Source organism: Polyodon spathula, chromosome 25 (genome assembly GCF_017654505.1).
Source record: "Polyodon spathula isolate WHYD16114869_AA chromosome 25, ASM1765450v1, whole genome shotgun sequence".
NCBI classification, from domain to species: Eukaryota; Metazoa; Chordata; class Actinopteri; order Acipenseriformes; family Polyodontidae; genus Polyodon; species Polyodon spathula.
In genome coordinates, this window is record NC_054558.1 from 12,158,007 (window position 1) to 12,183,620 (window position 25,614).

The 25,614-nt window shown below is 43.4% G+C and overlaps 2 protein-coding genes across 2 annotated transcripts in view; one reads left to right on the forward strand and one right to left on the reverse strand.

The window, feature by feature from the left end:
* Positions 1-2,985, forward strand: part of LOC121299468 (sodium- and chloride-dependent GABA transporter 2-like) — a 749,163-nt gene extending 746,178 nt beyond the window's left edge. Inside the window, exons 14-15 of the mRNA XM_041227181.1 lie at positions 2,264-2,434; positions 2,669-2,985. Coding sequence (XP_041083115.1) covers positions 2,264-2,434; positions 2,669-2,872 — 375 coding nt within the window. The 3' untranslated portion in view covers positions 2,873-2,985. The remainder of the gene's footprint in view (positions 1-2,263; positions 2,435-2,668) is intronic.
* A 12,528-nt stretch (positions 2,986-15,513) lies between these two features.
* The window catches only part of LOC121300008 (NACHT, LRR and PYD domains-containing protein 3-like), a 71,238-nt gene continuing 61,137 nt past the window's right edge, over positions 15,514-25,614 (reverse strand). The window contains exons 12-13 of the mRNA XM_041228334.1: positions 22,238-22,297; positions 15,514-15,742 (exon numbers count right to left, since the gene is read on the reverse strand). Coding sequence (XP_041084268.1) covers positions 15,655-15,742; positions 22,238-22,297 — 148 coding nt within the window. The 3' untranslated portion in view covers positions 15,514-15,654. The remainder of the gene's footprint in view (positions 15,743-22,237; positions 22,298-25,614) is intronic.

The following is a 25,614-nucleotide window of genomic DNA, read 5'->3' on the forward strand; positions in this document are numbered from 1 at the left end:
TATTATTATTATTATTATTTGTATTTCATACATAAGAAAATCACCTTAATGAAACTGTACTGCTCTGCTGTGTGCCTGCTTGTACTGTTTGCCATGCACATAGTGCTGTGCAGTGATTATATCATGGGACTACATGCAATTTAGGTGGGAAATTAAAATACTACACACTGTAAACAAGAAAATAGATGTCTCTAAAAATGCTAAAAATGTGTCTGCAGCAGAGCACGTAAAGCAGTATCCAGCAGGAGTTTACACAGCGATGGAGGGAAGCTCTTCTGTATGTCCTGCAACGTTACTGTAGGTCACTAACAAGAATCGGCTGTTTACAGGAATATAGATTCATGCATTCACCGAAAGAGAAAGGCGGAAATCCAGAGCAGTACTGCGACTGTTTTACTTGCAAAGAAACAACAAACAGTGACTTCCATGTTCCAGAAGTCCACTGAAAACCATGAAGCACGAAACACATTACATTTTGACCTGACGGAGGCGTTTGTTTGCGCAAATATCCCTTTTGAAAAAATTGGACAACCAAAAGTTACGGAAATTCTTCAGTGAAGCAAATGGTGGAACAATTCCTTCATGAGCCCAGCTGAGACATGAATACTTACCTAAAGATGCCGAGTATCACAAGCAGGAGTTTATGAAATTGGTAACACAGTCTGATTGCTTGTCAGTGGTCACTGCTGAGTCGACTGATGCCCAAGATCAGTATGAGTTACACATTGTATTTGTTTTGCAAGATCTAAATGGTGAACATGCACGTCACGTACTAGAACTGCAAGCTGTCCTTGCAGATACCTACAGGCTTACAACACCGTTTCACAAGCTATTGTAAAGTGCTGGAATAACTTTGACATTGATTTTGATGATGTCAATGCATTTATCTCTGTATTTGATGTTTAAAAAAAAAAAAAAAAAAAATCTGTACACATAATTTATAAAATAGTTCCGTGCACATTCTTCGAAATATGATTCTTTACCAGTGACAGTGCCATGAGTTTTAACAGTAGAAGCACCAAGCCGGTCAATTTGAGCATTTTTGGGGTTTTAAATTTAAAATCATGCCAGTTCGTGACTTTTTCTAAATATATGTATTAGACATAATGTCAGCGTTGAGCCGCATATTCACAATAAATTGATAATTATAAGCATGTTTACCTAGAAGCGCCAAAACGTAATTTTAACCGGTTATATTTGCATATTTATTTATTAAGTATAGCCTATAATCCTGCCTGTCCTTTTCATTACAATCACCAGTCCTTTTCAATACAACCAGTCTCGTGATCAAGTGGCATCTATCTGTCTACATTCTTTGAGTGCTTGAAAAACCCACCTCTGAGTCATAGGTACCCCCCTGTGTATAGCATTGCAGGTTCACATCTATACTGAGATTGAGTGGGCATACTGAGAGTGATACACTGATAAATACAATTGGCTCAGAGACAGAGAATGACCAGAGAGCATGTTCTAGAAATGCTACACGCTGTAGATGAAGATGACTCTGATACAGGGATCATCACTGACGTTGGGAATGAAGGCGACCATTCGTTGGTTCTAAATGAGCCACTGTGACAGTGAGGGCAGTGCTACAGAATTGCCAGCAGCCCTGCCTATAGCAGGACCAACCAGGAGCCGAGCCAGAGGTCATGGTCATGGAAGAGGCTCCAGAACAGGTGAATCACCTGCCGTGCCAGCTGGGCAAGTTCAGTCTGTTGCAGCCCCTGCTGCCATGCCAGCTTCAGCACCACCAGGGACAACATCTCCTGCTGCATTGACACCAAGCAGTGGATTGCAACAGATCGGAAAAGACGGTCCTGTCTGGAAACGTATAAATCCAGGGGGGGGGTCACATGCACTTCTGAAAACAGAGTGACTGAAACACCAGGGCCAACACCATACGCCAGACACAACACTGACACTGCACTGAAACACCAGGGCCAACAACATACATCACACACAACACTGACACTGGACTGAAACACCAGGGCCAACACAATACGCCAGATGCAATATTTTATGTTTTGTTTTCCATTTAAATATGGTCATTCTGCTATGCAAATGTTTGATTTGATGTTCATAAATAAAACTTTTTATGTTTTATGATTGTTTGTCTTTCATTATCATATTACAGCTGTTTAAAAAGCTGCCGGTTAAAATGAACGGTGTGGTGCTTCTAGGTTCGAAATGCTGGCGCTTCTACTGTTCAAGAAAATGTCCACGATTTTCACAGGGCCTTAGTAATGATATTTGTCTCCACCAGGGGACCTTCATCTTCTCCCTGGTCAAGTACACCCCGCTCAAGTACAACAGGACTTACGAGTACCCGGCCTGGGGATACATCCTCGGCTGGTTCCTCGCTGTCTCCTCCATGGTCTTGGTTCCTCTGTGGATCTTCTTCAAACTCACCCGGACCAAGGGGACCATACGCGAGGTAAAATCACATTGAGAAATCTCGCCTTCATTGGTCAGTTTGATAAATCAAACTCATTCCTTCATGTTCAGACCAGTTTGTTAGCTACTAACTACTGCTCTGTGCTGTGTAAGGGGCCCTATTTTCTGATATGGAAATCACAAAGCAATATCTATACACTGTATACTGTGTGTTACAGAAGTGTCTGCACTGATCTGAATTGTCTCTGCTATTTGTGTGCCCCCCCCCCCCCAGCGTCTTCGTCTGCTGTGCCTCCCTGCCAGCGACCTGCCCCTAGGCATCAAACAGAAATCATGCAGCTGTCCTTGCAACTCTGAGCTTCTCATTGCCTGCAGCGAACAGCATGGGAAGAATGGACTGAAGGACTTCAGCACAGAGATGGGGGTCCTGCAAGACTGTGAAGGGGGGAGAGGGGGTCAGAACAATGCTCTGCTGTAAGCAGCGCTGAGGAAGGAGCCCGGCGTGCTGTGTTGTGAGGAAGAGTCTCCACAGCCTTGCAGAAGATACAGTGTTAAATAACTAAACTATGCTTAACAAAATAATAAAAATAAAGATCCTGTATTAAGTTATCCTCGTTATTCAATAGTTGTCAAAGTTCTAAGATCTGTGTACTGAGGGGTATCCACTGTAACTGCTTACTATCCAGTCAAACACAATTAATCAGTAAGAATTGTCAAATTGCTTTTCTTTTCTTGTCCGTGTTTGCAGTGGTTGAGTCGTATTGTGTTCATTTCAAATAACATCACTAGCTGATCTAGCCTGAGGGACAGTAAGAGCACCAGTTGATCTAATCTGAACTCACAAAATAGCAAAAGCTAAAAAAATAAATAAATAATTGTTGAGTAATTACAATAAGAAGTTCTCAGGAATAATTAAATGCTCCATAAATAGTATTGATAAGCATTCTCCAGTTCTGAAATGGAGTGGTAAAGACCTGCATGACTGTTTCAGATCAGTTCAGATGACTGAAACAGAGATTACAATGAAATGGGATGAGATCTCAACGTAGCAATCGCAGTTTGAAATGGGACGTGATTTTAATGTAGCAATCCCAGTTTGAAATGGGACGTGATCTCAATGTACAATCCCAATTTAAAATGGGATGGGATTTCACTGTAGCAATCTCAGTTTGAAATGGGATGTGATTTCACTGTAGCAATCCCAGTTTGAAATGGGATGGGATTTCACTGTAGCAATCCCAGTTTGAAATGACACATAGTAACATGACTGACCGAACAGACTGAGCTGTTAATTCAGATCATTTACCTTGTCATGCTGTACAATTATCAGCCAATATAAATATAGGGGCAGTAGTTGTATTGTGAGGTATATTTTAAGATTTGATTTTAGTTGTCTATGGGAAAATTTACCTACACAGTTATAAGTATTTCAATTAATTATTGTATCTTAATAAAAGTGGGACCCAATGTTCCCAATTAATGCAAACACATTTAGTTAAAATACAAAGATTAAAGTTGCACTTAATAATATATTTAATATACCTTTTTGGTTCCAAGATGCTAATATTAGTGGTTTAAGTATCAGACAAAAACAAACAGACAACTTTTGAAAAATAAAAACAAATGACGTGGTTTATTCAGAAGTTTCCAAAATTGAATAAAATTGAGAGTGAATGAATCCTAGTCAACAATCTCCCTCCCGGTCTGTGTGGGCACTGTACAACAGGAACAGTGTGCCCCATACTGGATAGTTTGGCAATTCATTCCAGGGTCAGTCGGAAGCCAGCCATCCAGGAAGGGAAGGTGGAGTCACAATGCCAGAAGTCATCGCCCTAATGCGGTACGCTATGTGTCAGTCATGGATTCGAGGATACGTGATTGAATTAGCTATCGCAGGGGGTGTGACAATGCAATCTGTTCCTTGTTATGGTTATCGCAAGGCCTGAGAAAGGAAACTGTCCATTAATTATGTATCATGAGTGTTTTGTTTGTTGCTAACTGTCTGTGTTTGTCATTGTTAGACAAAAAAACACAAACCCAGGACTACACTGCAGCACTAATGCACCATTGTTGTCTTAGCACACCTGCACCAAGAGCACTCGTTATCAAGAGAAGTGTCTGTGTTACTATTGTTTCTGGACTGAACCCCGTCGTTTATTCGCTGGCAATACACATTGTTGTGTAGAGCCAGCATTATTATTTAATGGTCTGAAGAAGACCAAGAGAATAAAAAATAACTTTGTGTCTGTCGTTGTTTGGAGCACTTGCATCACCACTACACCTGTGCACTGCAAATCACTTGTTCACACAGGTGTCAGGAAAGGGAGATGGACGTCACAACACTAACCGCACTGTTGCAAGCGCTGGAGCAGAGATGGGAGATGGAGGAGAGATAGAGGGAGGAGAGACACACAGCGTTGATAGAGAGCGTCGGACTCAGGAACGCACCCCAAGTACCAGCAGGACCAATGATGACGTCCCCTTAAGCAAGGGCGCAGAAGATGATGGGAGGATGAGAACCCTGAGGTGTATTTGGTTGCTTTTGAGCGGTTGGTCACCACCTTGTTATGGCCGAAGGAGTACTGGGCCAGTCAGCTAGGCCACTGTCTGAGCAAGGAAGATGAGGCAGTGTACCAGGCCATGACAAACGAGGAGGCTAGCCAGCATGACCTGGTCAAGCAGGCCATCCTCCAACACCTTAACATCACGGGGGAAACACACCGGGTGCAGTTCTGGGAGTACCAGAGGCCACAGGAGACCCACCCCAGTGTGGTTGCCCAGAGGTTAAGTGACCACATGGTTCATTGGCTTAACCCAGCCCAAAAGACAGGGGTGCAATTGGGCGAGGCACTAGTGCTGGAGCAGTTCTGACATGTGTTCGGTGCCATGACCCCATGATGGATACGGTGGCATAACCCAGGCACCCTGGAGGCCATCGCAAACTGGCAGAAGATTATGAGGACTCCCTGGTCTCCACCCGCACTGGACTTCTGACCCCTCTGTCACCTCCACCACCACCTCTCCTTAGCTGAGAACCAGACCTCCCAGACCACCGACCCCAATCAGCAGCGGGACAAACAAGTAACCCCAGTGCCTTCTGCCCCTCTGTGACAAAGTGCCCACCCCTGTGTGTATTTTCTGTTATATGTTGCATGTGGTGTGTTAAATGTGGGTGTATAGACATTGGTACACGGGATATAAACGGGTCTGTGTTTCACGTGTGTTTAAAAATGTATAATTGTATTTAGGCACGGGATTGTACATCACTTCACGTGTATTTAAAGTATTTAATATGTGAGCACAAGGTTGCACATAATTAATTCACATGCTGGGATTCAAGTGAATAATTAACTGGTAATTGAATCCCAGCACAACAGTATATATAAATGCACGTTTTACTTACTCGGGGTTGGGTGTTCGGTGAGTGGTGAACGGGAGAGAGAGGAGGAGAATTAGAATTAAATATCAATTGCTATTGTTTGCTGGTGGGACCAGCACGATACTTGTTTATTCATCTGCTCACCGTGTTTGTTAGTGTGTCTGTCTGTGCACTGTGTTTGTCTGTATAGTCCGTTTTGTGTATCTATTTATTTTGGCGTAGAGTGCCGTGTTCTCTTTCTGTTTGTTTAACCTGTTTTATTTTTCAATAAACCGGCGCCAGCAGGCGTCACCATCAATTCACCTCATGTGTCCTGTCTTTGTGTTCATCATTTCCTGGTTCTGACGTAACGCACTTCGGCCGTCTTTGTGACACCCTCCTGTATGTTTTAGGTGCCAGGAGCCCGGACACATCACCAGCATGTGTCCCTCGGCAATGGAGTGCAACGTGGCAACGTGTAATCTGGCCGAAGTGTGAACCTAGTATGGGGCCAGAGCAATGAGCCGACACTGGTTCACGCTTGGGGACAGGTCCAGTCTATTGAAGGTAAGGATGTTGAAGGCACTGGGGTGCTAGTATATCCACACTTCATTATAAATGGGCAATTACTGTATAGGATAAACCCTGCCCCGGGCAAAGGACAGCCTGTAACACAAGTAATGGCTCCACGTCTTGTCGGCCCAAGGTCATGAGGCTTTGCATAATATCCCTTTTATGGGGCACCTTGGAGCTGATAAAGCAAGGGAATGGATATTGGTTCGATTTTACCAGGTAGGGCTTCATAATGAAGTGTCGAAATATGTAGCCACATGCCCAGACTGCCAGTGAGTAGCACCGGGTCGAGTGCACCCCTCCCTTTTGGTCCCACTGCCAATCATTTTCATTCCCTTTGAGCAGATTGCAATGGACATAGTGGGCCCTTTTGCTACCTTCTGATTCCGGGTATATGCATATATTAGTTGTGGTAGATTATGCAACATAATACCAGGAAGCAGTTCCATTGAGGTCCACTAGTGCAGCTGCAATAGCCAAGGAACTAGCGTAGAGTATGTCGAGAGCAGGGATCCCCAAAGAGATATTGATTGATCATGGAACTAACTTCTTGTCTCAAACGTTACAGCAGGTGTATAAAATATGAATCCACAGATGGACGGTTTGGTTGAACGTTTTACTCAGATCCTAAAGAAGATGCTGAGACGATTTGTGAACCAAGAGCAGAAACATTGGGCAACACTTCTCCTCTACCTCCTTTTTGCAGTGAGAGAGGTGCCACAGAGTTCAACAGGTTTCTCCCCCTTTAAGCTCTTGTATGGCCAACAGCCTCACGGCATCCTCAATCTGTTGTATGAGCGATGCTCAACCTTGTGGTGATTGAGCCTTCCAGGAGCAAGTGGTGCAGTCCGATTGTGATAGTGGCCAAAAAAAGGACGACACCAGCCTCTTCTGCGTTGATTTTCATAAGGTAAACGCTATTGTCAAGTTCGATGCCTACCTCATGCCTCAGGTCAACGAGCTTCTCGACAGACTGGGAATGGCAAAGTTCATCTCAACTTTGGATCGGACGATGGGATAATGGCAGATCCCCTTAACTGAATTTTCTACGTCTGATGATCTGTTTCACTTCATAACCATGTCGTTTGGGCTACTTTGGGATAATTAATTACTTGCTTGAATTTTAAAATGGTGCTATATAAATCTAGCGATGCAGAGCAGTATGTTTATTTTCTAACTCAGCACAAGTGGCATTCCAAATAAGTAATTGTTGGTAGGAGTAAACATATAAAATGCATTTATGTCTTCATTTTAATTTCGGAATATTCTTTTAAAAACTGTAAACATGTATATCTTGTTCTCATTTATGTCTTGTTGTCAACCAACATTTTGCTTTTGTAAAACTTCGCTAAATGTGGACATCAGTAAGTACGTCTGAAAGAAATCTACTGTAACAGTGACTTTGCTGGCAATTGCTGTACCAGCTCCAGGCTAGAAGCTGCTTCCCCACCAGTTTAATTGAATCCTCATTGTATAATAAGTAACACTATACACAGGATCACTTATATTTTTCACATTTGATTATTTAAAAGCACAGAGAAGTTAACAGTTTTAATACTTCAAGCAAAATAGATTAGTTTGTGGAATGGAATAGTATCATTGAATTCCCCACCGTATCATAACAACATAAGTGAGAGGGGGGGAAATGAAAATCCTATTTCCTAAATTAAAAAAAATATATATATATTGTGAAAGGGTGGTGGGTAATTCACTGACACCGGAGACAGACAGGTGGATTTGGCAACACTGCACAGGTGACCAGTTTTATTTTGGGGTGCTCTTTTTCCTTTTAGCACACAGAGGGCGCTGTTGGTCCATGGTCTTCTTACCAATGATGGTAAACAAAACCACGGGAATACCAAGCGATGGTACACAATACCAGCGCACTTGCAGGTGCTTCGAAACAATAATTCAAAACAGAAGGCACAAAGAAACAGGGAAAATAAAACAGTAACAAAACTACAAAGAAAAGGTGCTGCACTTGACAGCTATATCCCGGTTGCTGCTACCCGTGCAACCCGGATCACTGACCCACACTGCGGGCTAACTAGCCTGCTCTGTTACAATACTCCGGGGTCTGCCCAAGGGTTCCCCGCTCTCACTGTCTCGCTGTGCAACTCTGTTTCTTTTTCTCCCGGCTGATTCTCGGTCCTGGACCAGCGCTTCCTCACTCTTGGCACGTCTAAATGGGCAGACCTGAGGAAACAGCAAAGCGTTAACTTATAGGGCTAACAATCTGCCCAAGACTCGCCTCTCAGCCACTCAGAGAGGGGGAAAGTCCACATAATCACTTTCCCACCTCCCTGTGTCACTGCCATGACTCACAGGCGGTTGTTGGACGACTGCCGCCCTCTTCCTGCAGCACTGTGAACCCGCCAGCAGAGTCAGCACAGATCTCCCTCTGCTACAATATATATATATATATATATATATATATATATATATATATATATATATATATATATATATATATATATATATACACACACACACACACACACACACACACACTACCAGTCAAAAGTTTTAGAACACCCCTATTTTTCCAGTTTTTATTGAAACTTAAGCAGTTCAAGTCCAGTGAATAACCTGAAATGGTACAAAGGTAAGTGGTAAACTGCCAGAGGTTAAAAAAAAAGGTTAGGTTACCAAAAACTGAAAAATAATGTGCATTTCAGGGTTATACAAAAAGGCCTTTTTCAGGGAACAAGTAATGGGTTAACAACTTACAGCTGTTCTGCAGCAATGGAAGTAAATTAAGCCTTGAAAGTTGATGATAACAATTCCTACAGATGTCCCAACTTTTGTTGATTAGTATATTGCTATCATAATGGTGAGAAAAAGGCAACTAACAAAGGAAGACAGACAGACCATTATAACCCTTAAAAGTGTAGGTCTTTTCTTTAGAGCAATTGCAAAGAAAACCAAGGTATCAGTGAGTACAGTTTCCTACACCATCAAAAGGCACTTGGAAACTGGAGGAAACTCTGACAGGAAGAGGTCAGGCAGACCCAAAGCCACAACAGAATCAGAAGACAAGTTTCTGAGAGTCAACAGCTTGCGTGATAGGCGACTCACAGGACAACAGCTTCAAGCACAGCTTAACAATGGTCGAAGTAAGCAAGTCTCAGTTTCAACTGTGAAGAGAAGACTTCGAGCTGCAGGTTTGACAGGTCGAGTGGCAGTAAGAAAGCCATTGCTAAGATTGCCAAATAAGAACAAGAGGCTTGCCTGGGCCATAAAGCACCGCTAGTGGACTACTGAAGACTGGAAGAAGGTCTTATGGACCAATGAATCAAAATTTGAAATCTTCGGTTCATCACACAGGGTTTTTGTATGCCGTCGAGTAGGCAAAAGGATGGTTCCTCGGTGTGTAACACCAACTATCAAACATGGAGGAGGAAGCGTGATCATCTGGGGCGCTTTTGCTGGATCCAGAGTCGGCGACTTGCACAGAGTGAGTGGCACCCTGAACCAAAACAGCTACGCAGCATTTTGCAGCGCCATGCAATACCCTCTGGTATATGTCTAGTTGGTCAGGGGTTCATCCTACAGTAAGATAATGACCCAAAACATACCTCCAGCCTATGTCAGAACTACCTTAGAAGAAAAGAACAAGACGGTAGGCTTCAAATCATGGAATGGCCAGCACAGTCTCCAGACTTAAACCCCATCAAGCTGCTTTGGGATGAACTGGACAGAAGGGTGAAAGAAAAGCAACCTACAAGTGCAACACATTTGTGAGAACTTCTGCAACGGTGTTGGGAAGAACTTTCCGAACAATATTTGATTTCCATTGTAGAAAGAATGCCACGAGTGTGTTCGGCTGTTATATCTGCAAATTAGTTCCCCAAGTGTTGAAGGCACAAAACACAAAAAAACATTATCACTGATTACAAGTTTTAATCCAGACAGAAGATCACAGAGATGTGATCCGTGTGTGCTGAACTATATATCCCATGTCTCCCTATCAGTGCAATGGAACGGTCACGTCACTCGGCCTAGCAGCAGTGATGTCAGACCATTATCTTTGGGGTTCAATTTCTTGTAAAACTCCCAAAATATTAATACCCCATTGCACATCTACACCCCCTGGACTATGTGTTTGCAGAGCATGGTTCCTTAATTTGCTATACTTTTTGAGATACAGGTGTATATAAAAAAAAAAAAAAAAAAACGTCTTAATCATTTCTTTTAAAAAAAAAAGAAAAACAGCTGTTTTTTTCGCCACTCTGTATCTAAAAAAGTATTCAACCAAATGCTACCCTGTTCACAAGGTTTGTTGAGCCTGCCAAGCCGACCACACATACATATTTTCATGCATATTGGTGGTGTTTCACCTCCTTTAGAGCTGGTTGTAAACTTCTTTAAACAATACCTTCGTTCAAACCTTAACTATGTCTGCGCGACCGCTACCATGATTACATCACATCTGATTTTTGGACATTTCATATATATATATGCTGAAGGAATTAATGTTCTAAGATTGTGAGGAAGGGAACGTGACTCTCTGACAAGGAGTGACCCACCAGGTGCAGCTCAAAGGTGTAGCACTGCCATCTCAAGACGGACTTACCACGTTTAATTTCCAAAACAGTTTGTGGCACATTGACAGTCACATGCTGCATCTTATTAGGTAATCTACTTTCTAATTTTAAATGAACTGAATGCAGATAGTGTTCCATATTTCCATTTGCACTTCAGTGGTTTTCTATTCATTATAAGCAATCAGTCCAATATACAGTAGTCTCCACATATTGGTACACCTGGTAAGAATACTTCAGCTAAGAGAACACCTTGTCTGTGTAACAGGTGCAAAATGAATATGCACTGTTCCTTTAATTTTTTTAGAAATAATTTGGGGATTTAATAATTAAATAAGTAAAGGTCAAGGTCAGTTGCCCATATGGGAGCAAGTCACTTAGGTGAGTCTGCATATCTGAGTTATTCTGTATTATTACTGTCTATTTTGTTTAGTGACTGCATAATCTTTCCTTAAACATTTAACTAAATATCTTGTACCTCGAAAGATGTGATAGATTCTTAACCACTGTACTAAGAATTGATTGAGAATGCTAAAACATGTTTACACATATCTGTGATTAAATGCAACAGAGGGTTATATGAATGCATTTCTAATAATTCTCAAGTTATTTTTAAATTTATTTATTCTTGTAATTAATGCTGTTTATTTTAATGACTCCAGGCTTGCTATATTCAGATCCTGAAGCTGACTTTGTCAGAGCGATAAAACAAGACCTGAACCGAGCAACCCGTCTCCAGTCTGCTGTGTACGGGGCTTGCAGTGCGAGAAGGGGTCAACACACGCAGTTAAAAAACACAGAGTACAGAAAAGAGAGGATTACCCCTGCTTCCTAAGGGGTGTTCTCAGGAGACTATATCATTATATGTAAAACAGTATTACTTTCTGCAGTTTGTTATTACTGGTTTTTTTTATTTATTTTTTTTTAGGTGGGGATCTGTTACACATGGATGTACAGAAGGATACCCTATCTACATTGAAGTAAAGAGCATCAACAGTCCTGTCACAGTTTGTGAAGGCTACATGTCAGTATGGGTTACCTTCAAGAGTTAGGTCAGATCATGGAAGTGAAACATTAAGGTGGTTTTGTTTATGAACTGATTCAAGGAATCCAGCGAGCATTTACTGGAGAATCAGTACATAACCAGCGCATTGAGAGATTATGGAGAGATGTCTTTGTCCAAGTAATAGAGCATTTTTACAATCTCTTTTACAGTTTTGAGGATGAGCACAACCGAACACCACAACAAATCTGGATGGGATGATCACAACATTGAGGCCGACACCACTGCTATTAATAATGTATTTGGAGAAGATCCATACAGGGAAGCAAATTTAGAAACTCTGCTTGTACACTATGGCATTACTTCTGCTCAGCTTGATGCAGTTACTGAGAATGAAGACCACTTAACCGTCACACCTCAAATCCATTTCAGCCTACAACAAGAAGCAGCTGTCCAAGCTACCACTTTGAGGTTACTGACTTGAGAGAAAAGTACATGACTTGCTGCAGAGAGGTCGCCCATGAGATTACAACAACATGAATCTTTTATATATCTATATATCTTATTTCTACAGTAAATACAGTAGCGGTGTTGTTCAATCTATAAACAACTTCTCAGTCTGACTTCAATTTCTGTCTCTTGCTTTTTTTTTAGAAGCCGCACTGGCACTTTATAACACAGACATCTTATTCAGCATTCGTTTTCTATAACTAATTAAATAGTAGGCCTATTCATGATTATTTGTCCTAACGTATTTACTTTTTTTTACTGCAAGAAGAGCTGTGGCTTTCTCCAGGAGACGGGACTCTTCAGCTTCGCTTCAGCCCCGCTCCGGCAGCCGAACCTGGGGCGAGCCATTTCCCTTTTCCCCTCACCCGACCTGCTCTCCTTGTCTGTCGCTTCGAACTGAACTCCCGACCGTTGTTTAACCAGGCTATTTATAGTTTAAAAACTGCTAATTAAAATGATCCAAGCGTGGGAATGTTACCTTTGTTTTTGTAAAAAAATATAGCGTTGATTGCATGTTGCTTTATGCATGGTTAATTCAAGGAAAGTTACATTTTTGCTAAAGAGAGGGAGTTATTTTTATTTTCTATTTTAGTCAGATGTGTCCCGCGGCGCCCCTCCCCCATTTACAACGCCCCCGAGACCCACGTTCTAGCAGTGGGGCACTGTGTGTGTGTGTATACACATTACCAGTCAAAAGTTTGAGTACACTTGCTGGAAACTAGGGTTTTATTTCATAATTGACAATGTTTTATGTCGTATATGTTTCTGTAAATACTTAAATGAAAACACATGTTGCAAAATACAAAACAAAACATAAGGAGTATCAAATCCATGTTGAAGAAAATTGAAAATGATCTCTAAATCTTGCATTCCTCAAAATAGCCACCCTTTGCCTTAATAACAGCCTCACAAACACGAGGCATTCGGTTAACAAGTTTCAACAGGAAATCACCGACATGTCTTTCCAGCTCTTCTGCAGCAATTCCCAGAGATGTAGGGCACTGTGGGTAACTTTGCTTTGACTCTTCTGTCCAGCTCGTCCCATACAAGTTCTATGGGATTGAGGTCTGGAGACTGGGCAGGCTAGGACATTAGATTGAGTTGTCCTTCACTTTCCTTCTTCGCCAGATAGTTCTTGCACAACTTTGAGGTGTGTTCCGGGTGACTATCTTGCTGAAGAATGAAGGACTGCCCAACTAGCTGTAATCCTGATGGAATGGCATGCCTCTGAAGTATGCTATGATAGTCATGCTGGTTGAGCTTGCCATGGACTTGGTAAAGATCACCAACTCTGTCACCAGCAAAGCAACCCCAGACCATGACACTGCCTCCTCCATGCTTGACAGTGGGAACCACACATGCAGAACTCATGTGCTCACCCTCTCTGCGTCTTACAAATACTCGGCGGTTGGACCCAAATATTTCAAATTTTGACTCATTGTCCATAAGACCGACTTCCACTCCTCAAACGTCCAGTATCTGAGTTTTTTGGCCCAGGCAAGTCTCTTCCTCTTATTCTGCACTCTTAACAATGGTTTCTTTGCATCAATTCTTCCAGTTTGGCCAGCTTCACGCAATCTCCTCTAAACAGTTGATGTTGAAACAGCTGTACATCTAGTAGTATTTAGCTGAGCTTGTATTTCAGGGGCAGTTAATCGCCGGTTTGGCAGACTTGTGACTCGAATGAACTTGTTCTCTGATTCTGAGGTCACCCTTGGCCTGCCTACCTTGTTCGATCACCATGAGTGCAAGTTTCTTCAAATCATTTGAAGGTCTTAGCCACAGCAGTTACAGACACTTGCAAAGTTCTTGCGATTTGTCTTAAAGATTGACCTTCATTTCTTAAAGTAATTACAGACTGTCTTTTTTCTTTGCTTAACTGAGGGTATTTTGCCATTTTCTGCTCCCTTACATTCAGGAATGACAAACTTGTGCCTATGCTACCTAAATTTATAGTAATCATGGACCCTCACCTGTTAACAATAATTGGTGACAAAATGTTAATTAGGTAACATGCTAGTTAACTCGGAGAACATCTAACAAAGACACTTTTATACTTAGGCCAGTGTTCTAACACCGTGTTATACCAATTTCAGACTTTTAACTGACTTGGTCTTTAGACCGAAATCCCCTTGCTTTGGGTGACCATTTCATTGAAATTGACAAGATTTACATTTTCATTTAAAAATTACATTTTTTAATGCAATTCACTTATGATTATCAGCTTATATAAGCACACGTATCATATAATGAAATATTAAGTGTTTATAGACAAGTTTATACAGTTAAAAGCATAGATAATCATCAAAAATGTGGTTTCAAGCAGGTGTACGCAAACTTTTGACTGGTACTGTATATATATATATATATATATATATATATATATATATATATATATATATATATATATATATATATATCTGAAACAAAAATGCACTGGAAATGTGAAAAAATGGCAAGTTATCAAAAGTGCCCAGCCATTAAAAGTAAAAAAACAAACAAACAAAAAAACAAGCCAAGTTTCAAGAAACCATTGGGGCAACCTTGCCCAGCACCAAGCAAATAGGCACAACTGTCAAGCGGTGGGGACCAAGGCTGCCCCAATTGTTTCTACTAACTTGGCTTGTGTCTTTGATACAAGTTAGATCTGCTTTGACAGTTGTACTTATTTGTTTGGTGCTGGCCAAGGTTGCCCCAATTGTTTCTTCTAACTTTTATGGAAAAAAAAAAAAAAAAGCAATGTTAACCCTTTTAGCCCCAGTGTGCCAGTAAAACAGTGAAATAAGTAAGACACATTTTTATATAAACTTTTTATTTTAACAATAAAAAAAAAAATTTTTTGAAAATAATACAAACATTATACACAATAAATAGGTACATTTACAGTATAATCGTAAATCTCGAAAAACTACTCACTTCTAAATCTTTTGTAGTCATTTTTGTATTACTTTAGTATAAATACATATTAATTTGGATTCATATGTTGTTTTTTTCTGACTTTATGTGAACGAAAAGACACAAAAGCGCCCGTTTTCTCATTGGAAATAGTGATATTTCAAAATATCACTGTCCTGGTCACAAAAGCAAAGTCTGTGGGGAATAATAGCCATTTTCTATACTTTTGAGGCATAAGCAATTAGGAAATAACACTTTCTACCCAGGAACAAAAAAAAAAAAAAAATTGTTACATGGTGTTATATTTTTAAAGTTCTAAGCCCTCAACTGCACATTATATGCAGCGTCCAGGGCTGTTATAAGATTTATTTTTTTCTTCATATCCACAGATACAGGTAACGTTCGTATTCCTGCTTGTCTTCCTGATTCCTGCTCCTGTCTGAGTGAATAAGACTAGTGTAATTCCTGCAAGAGAGAATGGATTACAAATACAGGGTGGTCAGAAAGTCAGAGGTGAGAGAGTTGCATTCAACTGTGACCTCAGTTCCTTCAATACTGAGCAATCACACATGCCAAATGTAACAGAGTGGAGGCTTGGCAAGACCCAGCAACCCTGCACAGTGAGCATCTTAACCACTGTGCAAAACAGCTGGACTCTTCTACATTCATGACTGTAGGGGCTTTAATCTCATCATATCAGGATGAAGAATGATTTTGAAAGGTTCTGCTGAATCTGCTGATCATGAATTGATTTGCAAAGAAATGTCATCCTACCCATACACAAATCTTTACCACATCATAATTGACCAAAATAAAGCTATTGTACCTGCCTGTAGCTGCTCTAGTATATCAAAGATCGACATTCCTCTTTGTTAATATAAAATCATTTCTAGATTTCATTTTTACTTGCTTCCCTTTTACTTACAAATCTGCACAACATTCTTTCCCTTATACACTTAATTAGCCCTAAAGTTATAACTTAAATACTACAGCTATTATAGGAAAGTGAAACCTTATTGAATTAGGTGAAATGGCAGGCCTTGCTGGTAAACAGGCATTAAAATACAACCTTGTAGCAGGGGGAGATCTGTGCTGACTCTGCTGGCGTGTTCACAGTACTGCAGGAAGAGGGCAGCAGTCGTCCAACAACCGTCTGTGAGTCATGGCAGTGACACGGGGAGGTGGGAACGTCGGTGTGTGGACTTTCCCCCTCTCTGAATGGCTGAGAGGCGAGATTGCTAGCCCTATAAAAAAATGCTCTGCTGTTTCCTCAGGGCTGCCCTTTTAAACGCGCAGAGAGTGCGGAAGCGCTGGTCCACGCCCGAGAACCAGTCGGAGAACGGAACGGAGGTTCAGAGCGAGACAGTGAGGACGTGGAACCCTTGGGCAGACCCTTTAAAAGTATAGCTGAGAAGGCTAGTTAGCCGGCAGTGTAGGACGGTGATCCGGGTCGCACGGGCAGCGGCGACCGGGATATTGCTGCAGAGTGCAGCACCTTTTCTTTATAGTTTTGTTACTGTTTTATTTTCCCTGTTTCTTTGTGCCTTCTGTTTTGAATTATTGTTTCGAAGCACCTGCAAGGGCGCCGTTATTGTGTACCCTCACTTGGTATGCCCGTGGTTCTGTTTACCATCGTTGGTAAATCAGACCACGGACCCACAAAGCCATCTGCGGGCTAAAAAGAAATAAGGCACCCTGCAAAATAAAACTGGCCATCTGTGTGGTGTTTTCAAGTACACCTGTCTGTCTCCTGGTCAGTGAATTACCCACAACCCTTCCACACGTGGTGTCAGAGAGGTGGGATTCACTGGCATTGCCCCAAGTAGTGCATCCACAGAAGGAGCAGACAGGTAATGGATGCTATACAGTTTACTGCGATGATGGACCTCCTGCGCCAGACGCTCACCGCAGCAGTGCAGGGGGTGGCTAGACCAGCAGCTCCAGACCCCCAGTTACAACGCTCCACAAAAATGACGGCCGAGGATCAACCCGACGCCTATTTAGAGGTGTTTGAGGCCATGGCGACCTCGGCCGGGTGGGATCCAGCACAGTGGGTTAGCTACCTGCTGCCTCAGCTCACGGGAGAGGCGCAAACAGCGGAGAGAATGCTGTCCCCGGATCGGATGATTGATTACCCCACGCTGAAAACCGTCATCCTTAATCGCATGGGGGCCACACCGGAGGAGTATCGGAAGAAATTCCAGGAGGAGCAGTTTGCGGCAGGGGAGCACCCACGAGCCATTGCACACCGTCTGAAGGATTACGCCCTGGGTTGGTTGAACCCGGATCTGAACACCAAAGCCAGGGTGGTGGAGATGATCATGGTGGAGCGCTTCCTGGAGTGTCTAGCCCCGGGATCGCGGCTGTGGGTCCAGCGACAGGCACCAGATACGCTGGACCAGGCGGTTGAACTTGCCGAGCAGTACCAGGCAGCGGAGCCAACGCCTGCGAAACTGCCTGGGAGGAGTGCGGCTACTGGATCGTCCCCTCAACTGGCCCCGGAGAGGGCGAAGGGACTGGGGGGAAGGGGTAGTCCAGCATGTGGTCGGGGGGTGTTGGTGGGAGCTCCCGGCCCGGGAACTGGGGCAGGGTGGGGATACCCACGGGCTGCTGCAGTGTCGGACCGGGGTCTCGCGCGGACGCATTATCGGCAAGCTCCTTTTATGGTTCCAGTGTTTCCCCCTTTTGCCAAAACTTCAGGGAGAGAAACCAGCCCACCGAGGTGTTGGACGTGCAGGGAGGTGGGCCACCTCGCCCGGGACTGCCCTGTGATGGAGTGTGAGCTCAGCCGACCAGGTAGGCGCGTTCAATTACCTCAGTCCCTTCAGCACCCGGGTTTTGTTTTTCCTGTGACAGTGGATGGTACAAAAACCCAGGCTCTCCTGGACTCAGGGTGTGGTCAGTCTCTAGTACACGAGAGCCTAATCTCACCGGGGCATAAACGCATATTGGAACGGGTGCATATTAAATGTATTCATGGGGATGTCCGCTCTTATCCCAAGATCAATGTGTGTATGACTATTGGCCAGCAGGTGACGCAGGTGCAGGTAGGATTATGTCCTCGATTGCCGGTACCAGTAGTTCTGGGACGGGACTGTGAGCAGTTTAAAGATTGGTTGGCTGTCCTGACAGCCCCGTCCTCTTTATTGGCGAAGAAAGAGTAATTAATTGGAGAGCTCTTTCCCTTTCGCGATCCAGAATGGTTTTGCCATAAATTTAGACCCCGTAAAACTAAACTGGAGCGCTGGATCGCTGGATCGCTAAGAATGAGGGCTGGCAATGGAGGGAGTCAGAGAAGTTGCAGGTGGGGGCGGTTGGTGAAGAGTCTGGGGTGATTTCCGACTCGAGCAAGGGCGTGACGACGTGCTGGGCAGGCTCTTTGACCAAGCAAAGGTGGTTAATGGTCAGGTGGTCGAGCCCAGACGCGCCGCCACGTACCCCCACTTTGAAATTGATCGAGACCTACTGTACCATGTTGATAAATTACCCCAGACCGGTGAAGTGCGTCATCAGTTGTTCATTCCTCAGCCCTTTAAGGAGGATTTGTTGCAGCTGGCTCACGCCATTCCCCTATCTGGTCATTTGGGAAGGGATAAAACTAAAGCACGGCTTGTGTCACGGTTCTTCTGGCTGGGGCTGGATGGCGACGTCAAGCGGTTTTGTAAGCGTTGTGGGGAATGTCAAAAGGCCAGCCCTAGAGCCGTTCCACGAGCCCCACTGGTGCCTTTGCCCCTAGTGGAAGCTCCGTTTGAGCGTATTGGGATGGACATAGTTGGGCCACTAGAAAGGAGCACGGCAGGATACACCCACCTACTTGTCATTCTGGATTACACTACGCGTTATTCAGAGGCAATTCCCCTCCGATCTATGTCCGCTAGGTCTCTTGCCAACGAGCTTGTGAAGGTTTTCTCCCGGGTGGGGATTCCCAAGGAGATACTAACCGATCAAGGCACCAATTTAACGTCCCGGCTAATCCGCGGAACACGTAAGCTTTTGGGAATTAAGACCATTAAGACCTTGGTGCTTCATCCTCAGACCGATGGTTTGGTGGAACGCTTAATAAGACCCTTAAGAACATGTTGCGCAGGTTTATTCGTAGTGATATGCGTTACTGGGACCAGCTGATTCCTCCCCTTCTCTGTGATCAGAGAGGTACCCCAGGCTTCTACGGGGTTTTCACCATTCAAGCTGTTGTATGGACGGAGACCCCGGGGCTTGCTCCATCTGGTTAGAGAGATGTGGGAGGAGCAGCAGGACAATTCGACCAATACCGTCCGGTATGTGTTGGACCTGCGCAAACGTCTTGAGTCTGTTGGGAAATGGGCGGATGACAATTTGCAGCAGGCACAGCACAGACAGGAGACCTAGTATAACCGAGGAGCCCGGTTGCACACATTTCAGCTGGCGGATAAGGTACTTCTTTTATTACCCAGTTCTGAGTCGAAACTCTTGGCTAAGTGGCAAGGACCCTTTGATGTTACACGCCAGGTTGGGAAGGCGGACTATGAGATCTGCCAGCCGAAGCGACGGAGAGGGAAACACATTTATCATATCAACCTCTTAAAGCCTTGGTTGCAACCAGAGGCGTTGTTAGTGGCGCATGCAGTTGACTTTATGGACCTGGGACCTGATCTTTCTGTGTTTGCAAGAAAAGGATCGGTACAGATTGCTGAGAATCTGACACCAACACAGAAATGTCAGGCTCACGGTCTGGTGGTGGAGTTTCCTGACGTGTTCTCTTCCATCCCTGTGCAGACTCGAGTAGCCCATCATCACATTGATATTGAGCCGGGGGCGCTAGTTCACCAGTATACCTGAGCATAAAAGACAGGTAATAAAAGCGGAAATTGATGAAATGCTGAGCCTGGGGGTAATATAAGAGTCCCAAAGTGACTGGAACAGTCCAATCGTTTTAGTTGATAAGCCAGATGGGGCAACTCGATTTTGCATTGATTTTAGACGGATCAATGAGAAATCGAAATTTGATGCTTATCCGATGTCCCGGGTAGATGTGTTGCTGGAGCGTCTAGGCACAGCTAATTTTATGACGACACTGGATTTAACGAAGGGGTACTGGCAGATACCCCTGACTCCAGAATCTAGAGAGAGAATGGCGTTTTCGACTCCCTTCGGGTTGTACCAATTTAGGACCATGCCCTTTGGGTTGCATGGAGCACCCGCCACTTTCCAGTGGATGAAGGATCGCATCTTGCGGCCCCATCAGCAGTACGCCGCTGCTTACATAGATGACGTGGTTATCCACAGTGAGGATTGGCCGAGTCATCTGTGTAAGGTGGCGGTGGTGCTGCAATCCTTGCGGGAGGCGGGGCTCACTGCTAACCCAAAGAAGTGTGCCATTGAGAAGAGTCAGTCGGAGTATTTGGGGTATCGAGTAGGGGGCGGCCAGATCAGAACGCTGGTTGCTAAGGTGAAAGCCTTGGCTGACTGGCCGGTTCCTACAACCAAAACCCAGGTGCGCTCTTTCTTGGGACTAGCGGGCTATTATAGAAAGTTCATCCCGAGTTTCGCTAAGCTCGCTGTTCCCTTGACAGACCTCACCCGGAAGGCTGCCCCAAAAACGGTTCAGTGGACGGAGTCGTGCCAGAGGGCTTTTCTCGCCTTGAAGCGGAGGCTGTGTAGTAAGCCAGTGCTATGCAGCCTGGATTTTGGTAAGAGGTTCACCCTGCAGAAGGATGCGACAGAGACAGGTCTCGGGGCAGTGTTGTCTCAGGAGGTTCGGGGAAGTGAGCACCCAGTCCTGTACATCAGCAGGAAGCTCCTTCCCCGCGAGAAAAATTATAGCACCATCGATTAGGTGTGTCTCGCAGTAAAATGGGCAGTCGAGTCACTCCGGTACTACCTCCTGGGGCGACACTTCACCCTGGTTACAGATCATGCCACCTTAGCATGGCTTCAACGGATGAAAGATAGCAACGCCAGAATCACACGGTGGTACTTGGCCTTGCAGCCCTATGCCTTCAGGGTAGTCCACTGAGCAGGAAAGCTGCATCAAAACGCAGACTTTTTCTCTCGGGAAGGCATGGGGGTGTAAGATTTTCGAATGACCGGTGGTGTCATTCTGAGGGAAAGGATATGTAGCAGGGAGAGATTTGTGCTGACTCTGCTGGCGTGTTCACGGGCTGCAGGAAGAAGGTGGCAGTCGCCCAACAACCGTCTGTGAATCATGGCAGTGACACGGGGAGGTGGGAAGGTGGGTGTGTGGACTTTCCCCCTCTCTGAATGGCTGAGAGGCGAGTCGTGGGAGATTGCTAGCCCTATAAAAAAATGCTCTGCTGTTTCCTCAGGGCTGCCCTTTTAAACGCGCAGAGAGTGCGGAAGCGCTGGCCCACGACCGAGAACCAGTCGGAGAGAACGGAACGGAGGTTCAGACCAAGACAGTGAGGGCGGGGAACCCTTGGGCAGACCCCTTAAAAGTATAGCTGAGCAGGCTAGTTAGCCGGCAGCGTAGGAAGGTGATCCGGGTCGCACGGGCAGCGGCGACCGAGATATTGCTGCAGAGTGTAGCACCTTTTCTTTATAGTTTTGTTACTGTTTTATTTTCCCTGTTTCTTTGTGCCTTCTGTTTTGAATTATTGTTTCGAAGCACCTGCATGGGCGCCGTTATTGTGTACCCTCACTTGGTATGCCCATGGTTCTGTTTACCATCATTGGTAAATTGGACCATGGACCCACAGCGCCATCTGCGGGCTAAAAAGAAATAAGGCACCCTGCAAAATAAAACTGGGCACCTGTGTAGTGTTTTCAAGTACACCTGTCTGTCTCCTGGTCAGTGAATTACCCACAACATTTCCACAAACCTGTACAAAGAGTACATGTAATTTAATATGAAGAGGAACACTCCTAAAGACTGAGAAACAAGGCCTGCACAATATTGATGAGTAAGCTGTACAAAGTCCCTTTTCCTTCTTTACTGATATCCACCGATACCAACAGCCGCACCTCTGGAGCTCCTCCTTCACATTCTTCTTCCCATCTGGACTGAACTGATTCCCTCGCAGACTGAGAAAGACAGGATTAGAAAGACACATGGTTTATTTCAGCAAACTGTAGTATCAAATACCCTAACTTTCTGTAATTAATGATATATTGTTTTATTTTATAAAAGTCAGAGGTGGAGTAGATTATACACAAACATGCTTCAGCCCAAATGAACCATTATAAGCTTAATTCTATAACCCATCAAACTGGTGGCTTCATTATGAAATGCTACTGTGACCTTCATCAGGGCCAGACCAAGGGGGGTGTGAGCAGTGCGACCGCACAGGGCACTGACCTGAGGGGGCGCCCATTGATTGGCTGATGAATAACAAGTAAAACAAATGTATGCAATAACAATTCAAAACAAAAACAATACGACAAAAGAAATGAAAGTGCTTTATTATTCATCAGCCAGTGGGTGCCCCCCTCAAGTCAGCTGCTGTCTTTAAGGGGGCGCTGATTGGCTGACAAATAATAAGGCCAAAAAAAACCAAACAAAAAAAACACAGTGTGGTTCGGGTAAACTTTCCTATCGGTTTGTGAAAAATGGACCATGTGATTTTCCAGAAGCTGCACAGCAAACAAGTATCTTCAGTTCATATGAAATGTTGGGGTCTGAGCAGGACGGCTCAGCGTATCGACAAGTAGTTGTTTTGCACTATAGTTTGAAAAATGCAACCACACACCAGAAAAAAGACTTATAACCAGTGTGACTCGGAGGTGAAACGCCATTTTTTACACTCCACCTTCACTGTTATTTATCTTGAATAGTAGACTGTTGTATTTGTCAAGAGTACTTTAATGTTTAATGTTTCCGATGCATTCTTTCCTTGTGCTGTGTCTGCGTGTGCTCTCTGGATAAACAGTAGCCTACTGAACTTGACGTGGCAACTGGTTCTTAAAGGGCGATTGCATTTTGGTTTTTTAAAGAATGTTATCACATTACATGTGTTCATTCAGTTAAATAAATTATAAAATAAACTAAGTAAAAATGAGTACAACAGCTGACTAAACTAAACTAAACACTGTCTGAGAACTCGATGAAAACAGCACATAACAGGCACTGCCATCCTCATCGATCCTGCACTCCTAGCAAGATCTCTCGAGTTGCTGAAGTGAAAGTTTATAATACAAAGTGAAACAAGTTTAATATGATACTGTTTACAAATACACAACACACCTGTTTTTACTAATCTCTAATAAAGCCTTCCATTCTTTATTTTATTGCATACATTTGGTCGTGCTCATTTTTTATTTGTGACCTGCTATTTTATCTGATTTTAATGTATTTTTCTTTCTTTTTTAATTGTATGCATTTGATTGCTTGTTTCTTATTTCTCTGATGTGTGTATGGTCTTCATACGTTTTATTGTAAAGAGATTTGGGATACTATACTCTATGTAAAAAAGGGCACACGTTTTAATATTGTCTGTTTATGCTTTACTTGCGCCCTGCAGTTTCATGGTCTTTTTTTAAGGCTTAGCATGCAGCAATCATATTTGTTCGATTGTAAGTACAGTGCCTATAGAAAGTTTACACAAAATGTTCATCTTTTGTTGCCTAATAGCCTGGAATGAAAATGCATTAATATATATATTTTTTTCATTTATCTACACATCCTACCCACAACTTCCAAGTGAAGAAAATATTCTAGAAATTTGTAGAAAATTAATTAAAAATAAAAACTGAAATAGCTTGGTTGGATAAGTGTCCACCCCGCTTAATAGCAATCCTAAATTAGCTCAGGTGTAACCAATTGCTTTCAAAAGCACACACCAAGTTAAGTGGCCTCTGTGTTAAATTGGAGTGATTCACATGATTTCAGGATAAATTCAGCAGTTCCTGTAGGTTTCCTCTGCTGGGTAGTGCATTTCAAAGCAAAGACTCAACCATGAGCACCAAGGCGCTTTCAAAAGAACTCCGGGACAAAGTTGTTGAAAGGCACATATCAGGGGATGGGCATAAAAAAATATCAAAGGCCTTGAATATCCCTTGGAGCATGGTCAAGACGATTATTAAGAAGTGGAAGGTGTATGGCACCACCAAGACCCTGCCTAGATCAGGCCTTCCCTCCAAACTGAATGACAGAGCAAGAAGAAGACTGATCAGAGAGGCTACCAAGAGGCCAATGGCAACTTTGCAAGAGCTACAGGCTTTTATGGCCAAGACTGGTCAAAGTGTGCATGTGACAACAATATCCCAAGCACTCCACAAATCTGGCCTGTATGGTAGGGTGGCAAGAAGGAAGCCATTACTCAAGAAAGCCCACCTTGAATCCTGTTTGAAGTATGCAAAAAAAAAAACACTCAGGAGATTCTGTAGCCATGTGGCAAAAAAAAAAAAAAAAATTGGTTTGATGAAACTAAAATTGAACTTTTTGGCCTAAATGCAAAGCGTTTTGTTTGGCGCAAACCCAACACAGCGCATCACCAAAAGAACACCATCCCTACTGTGAAGTATGGTGGTGGCAGCATCATGTTATGGGGATGTTTCTCATTGTCAGGGACTGGGACACTTGTCAGGATAGAAGGGAAAATTAATGGAGCAAAGTACAGAGAAGTCCTTGAGAAAAACCTGCTGCCCTCTGCATGAAAGCAGAAACTGGGACAGAAGTTCACCTTTCAGCATGACAACGACCCAAAGCACACAGCCAAAGCTACACTGGAGTGGCTAAGCAACAAAAACGTAAATGTCCTTCAGCGGCCCAGTCAGAGCCCCGACCTAAATCCAATCGAATATTTGTGGCATGAGTTGAAGATTGCTGTCCATCAACGCTCCCCAAGGAACTTGACAGAGCTTGAACAGTTTTGTAAAGAAGAATGGTGATATATTGCTAAATCTAGGTGTGCAAAGTTGGTAGAGACCTATCCCAAGAGAATCACAGCTGTAATTGCTGCCAAAGGTGCTTCCACCAAGTATTAAATCAGGGGGGTGCAGACTTATCCAATTCTGATCTTTTAGTTTTGCATTTTTAATATATAATTGTTTTCTCAATAAAAACGCCCCAAGTTCTGGGGGTGGGGCAGTGGGGCGCTGGGTTTATATCTCACACAGGGCAAAATCAAGGATCGGTAAGGCTCTGCCCTTCAAGTAGTATCTCTATTTAAAAAAAAAATAAACACACTGTTTTGTATTCAAAATATATACAAACCATAAGTGGAAATAAAAAGGACAGCTTAAAAACAATTGATAAAGTTTAAATGTTATAATAATAACATTATTTCAACAAACTAACATTGCTGGTAAGCATCTATGAATGGAGTGACTTAATATTTACTCCCCCAATTACTTCAAATATGTGTCTGCTGCTAAATTACCTCTTTACCTAAACTGCTTCT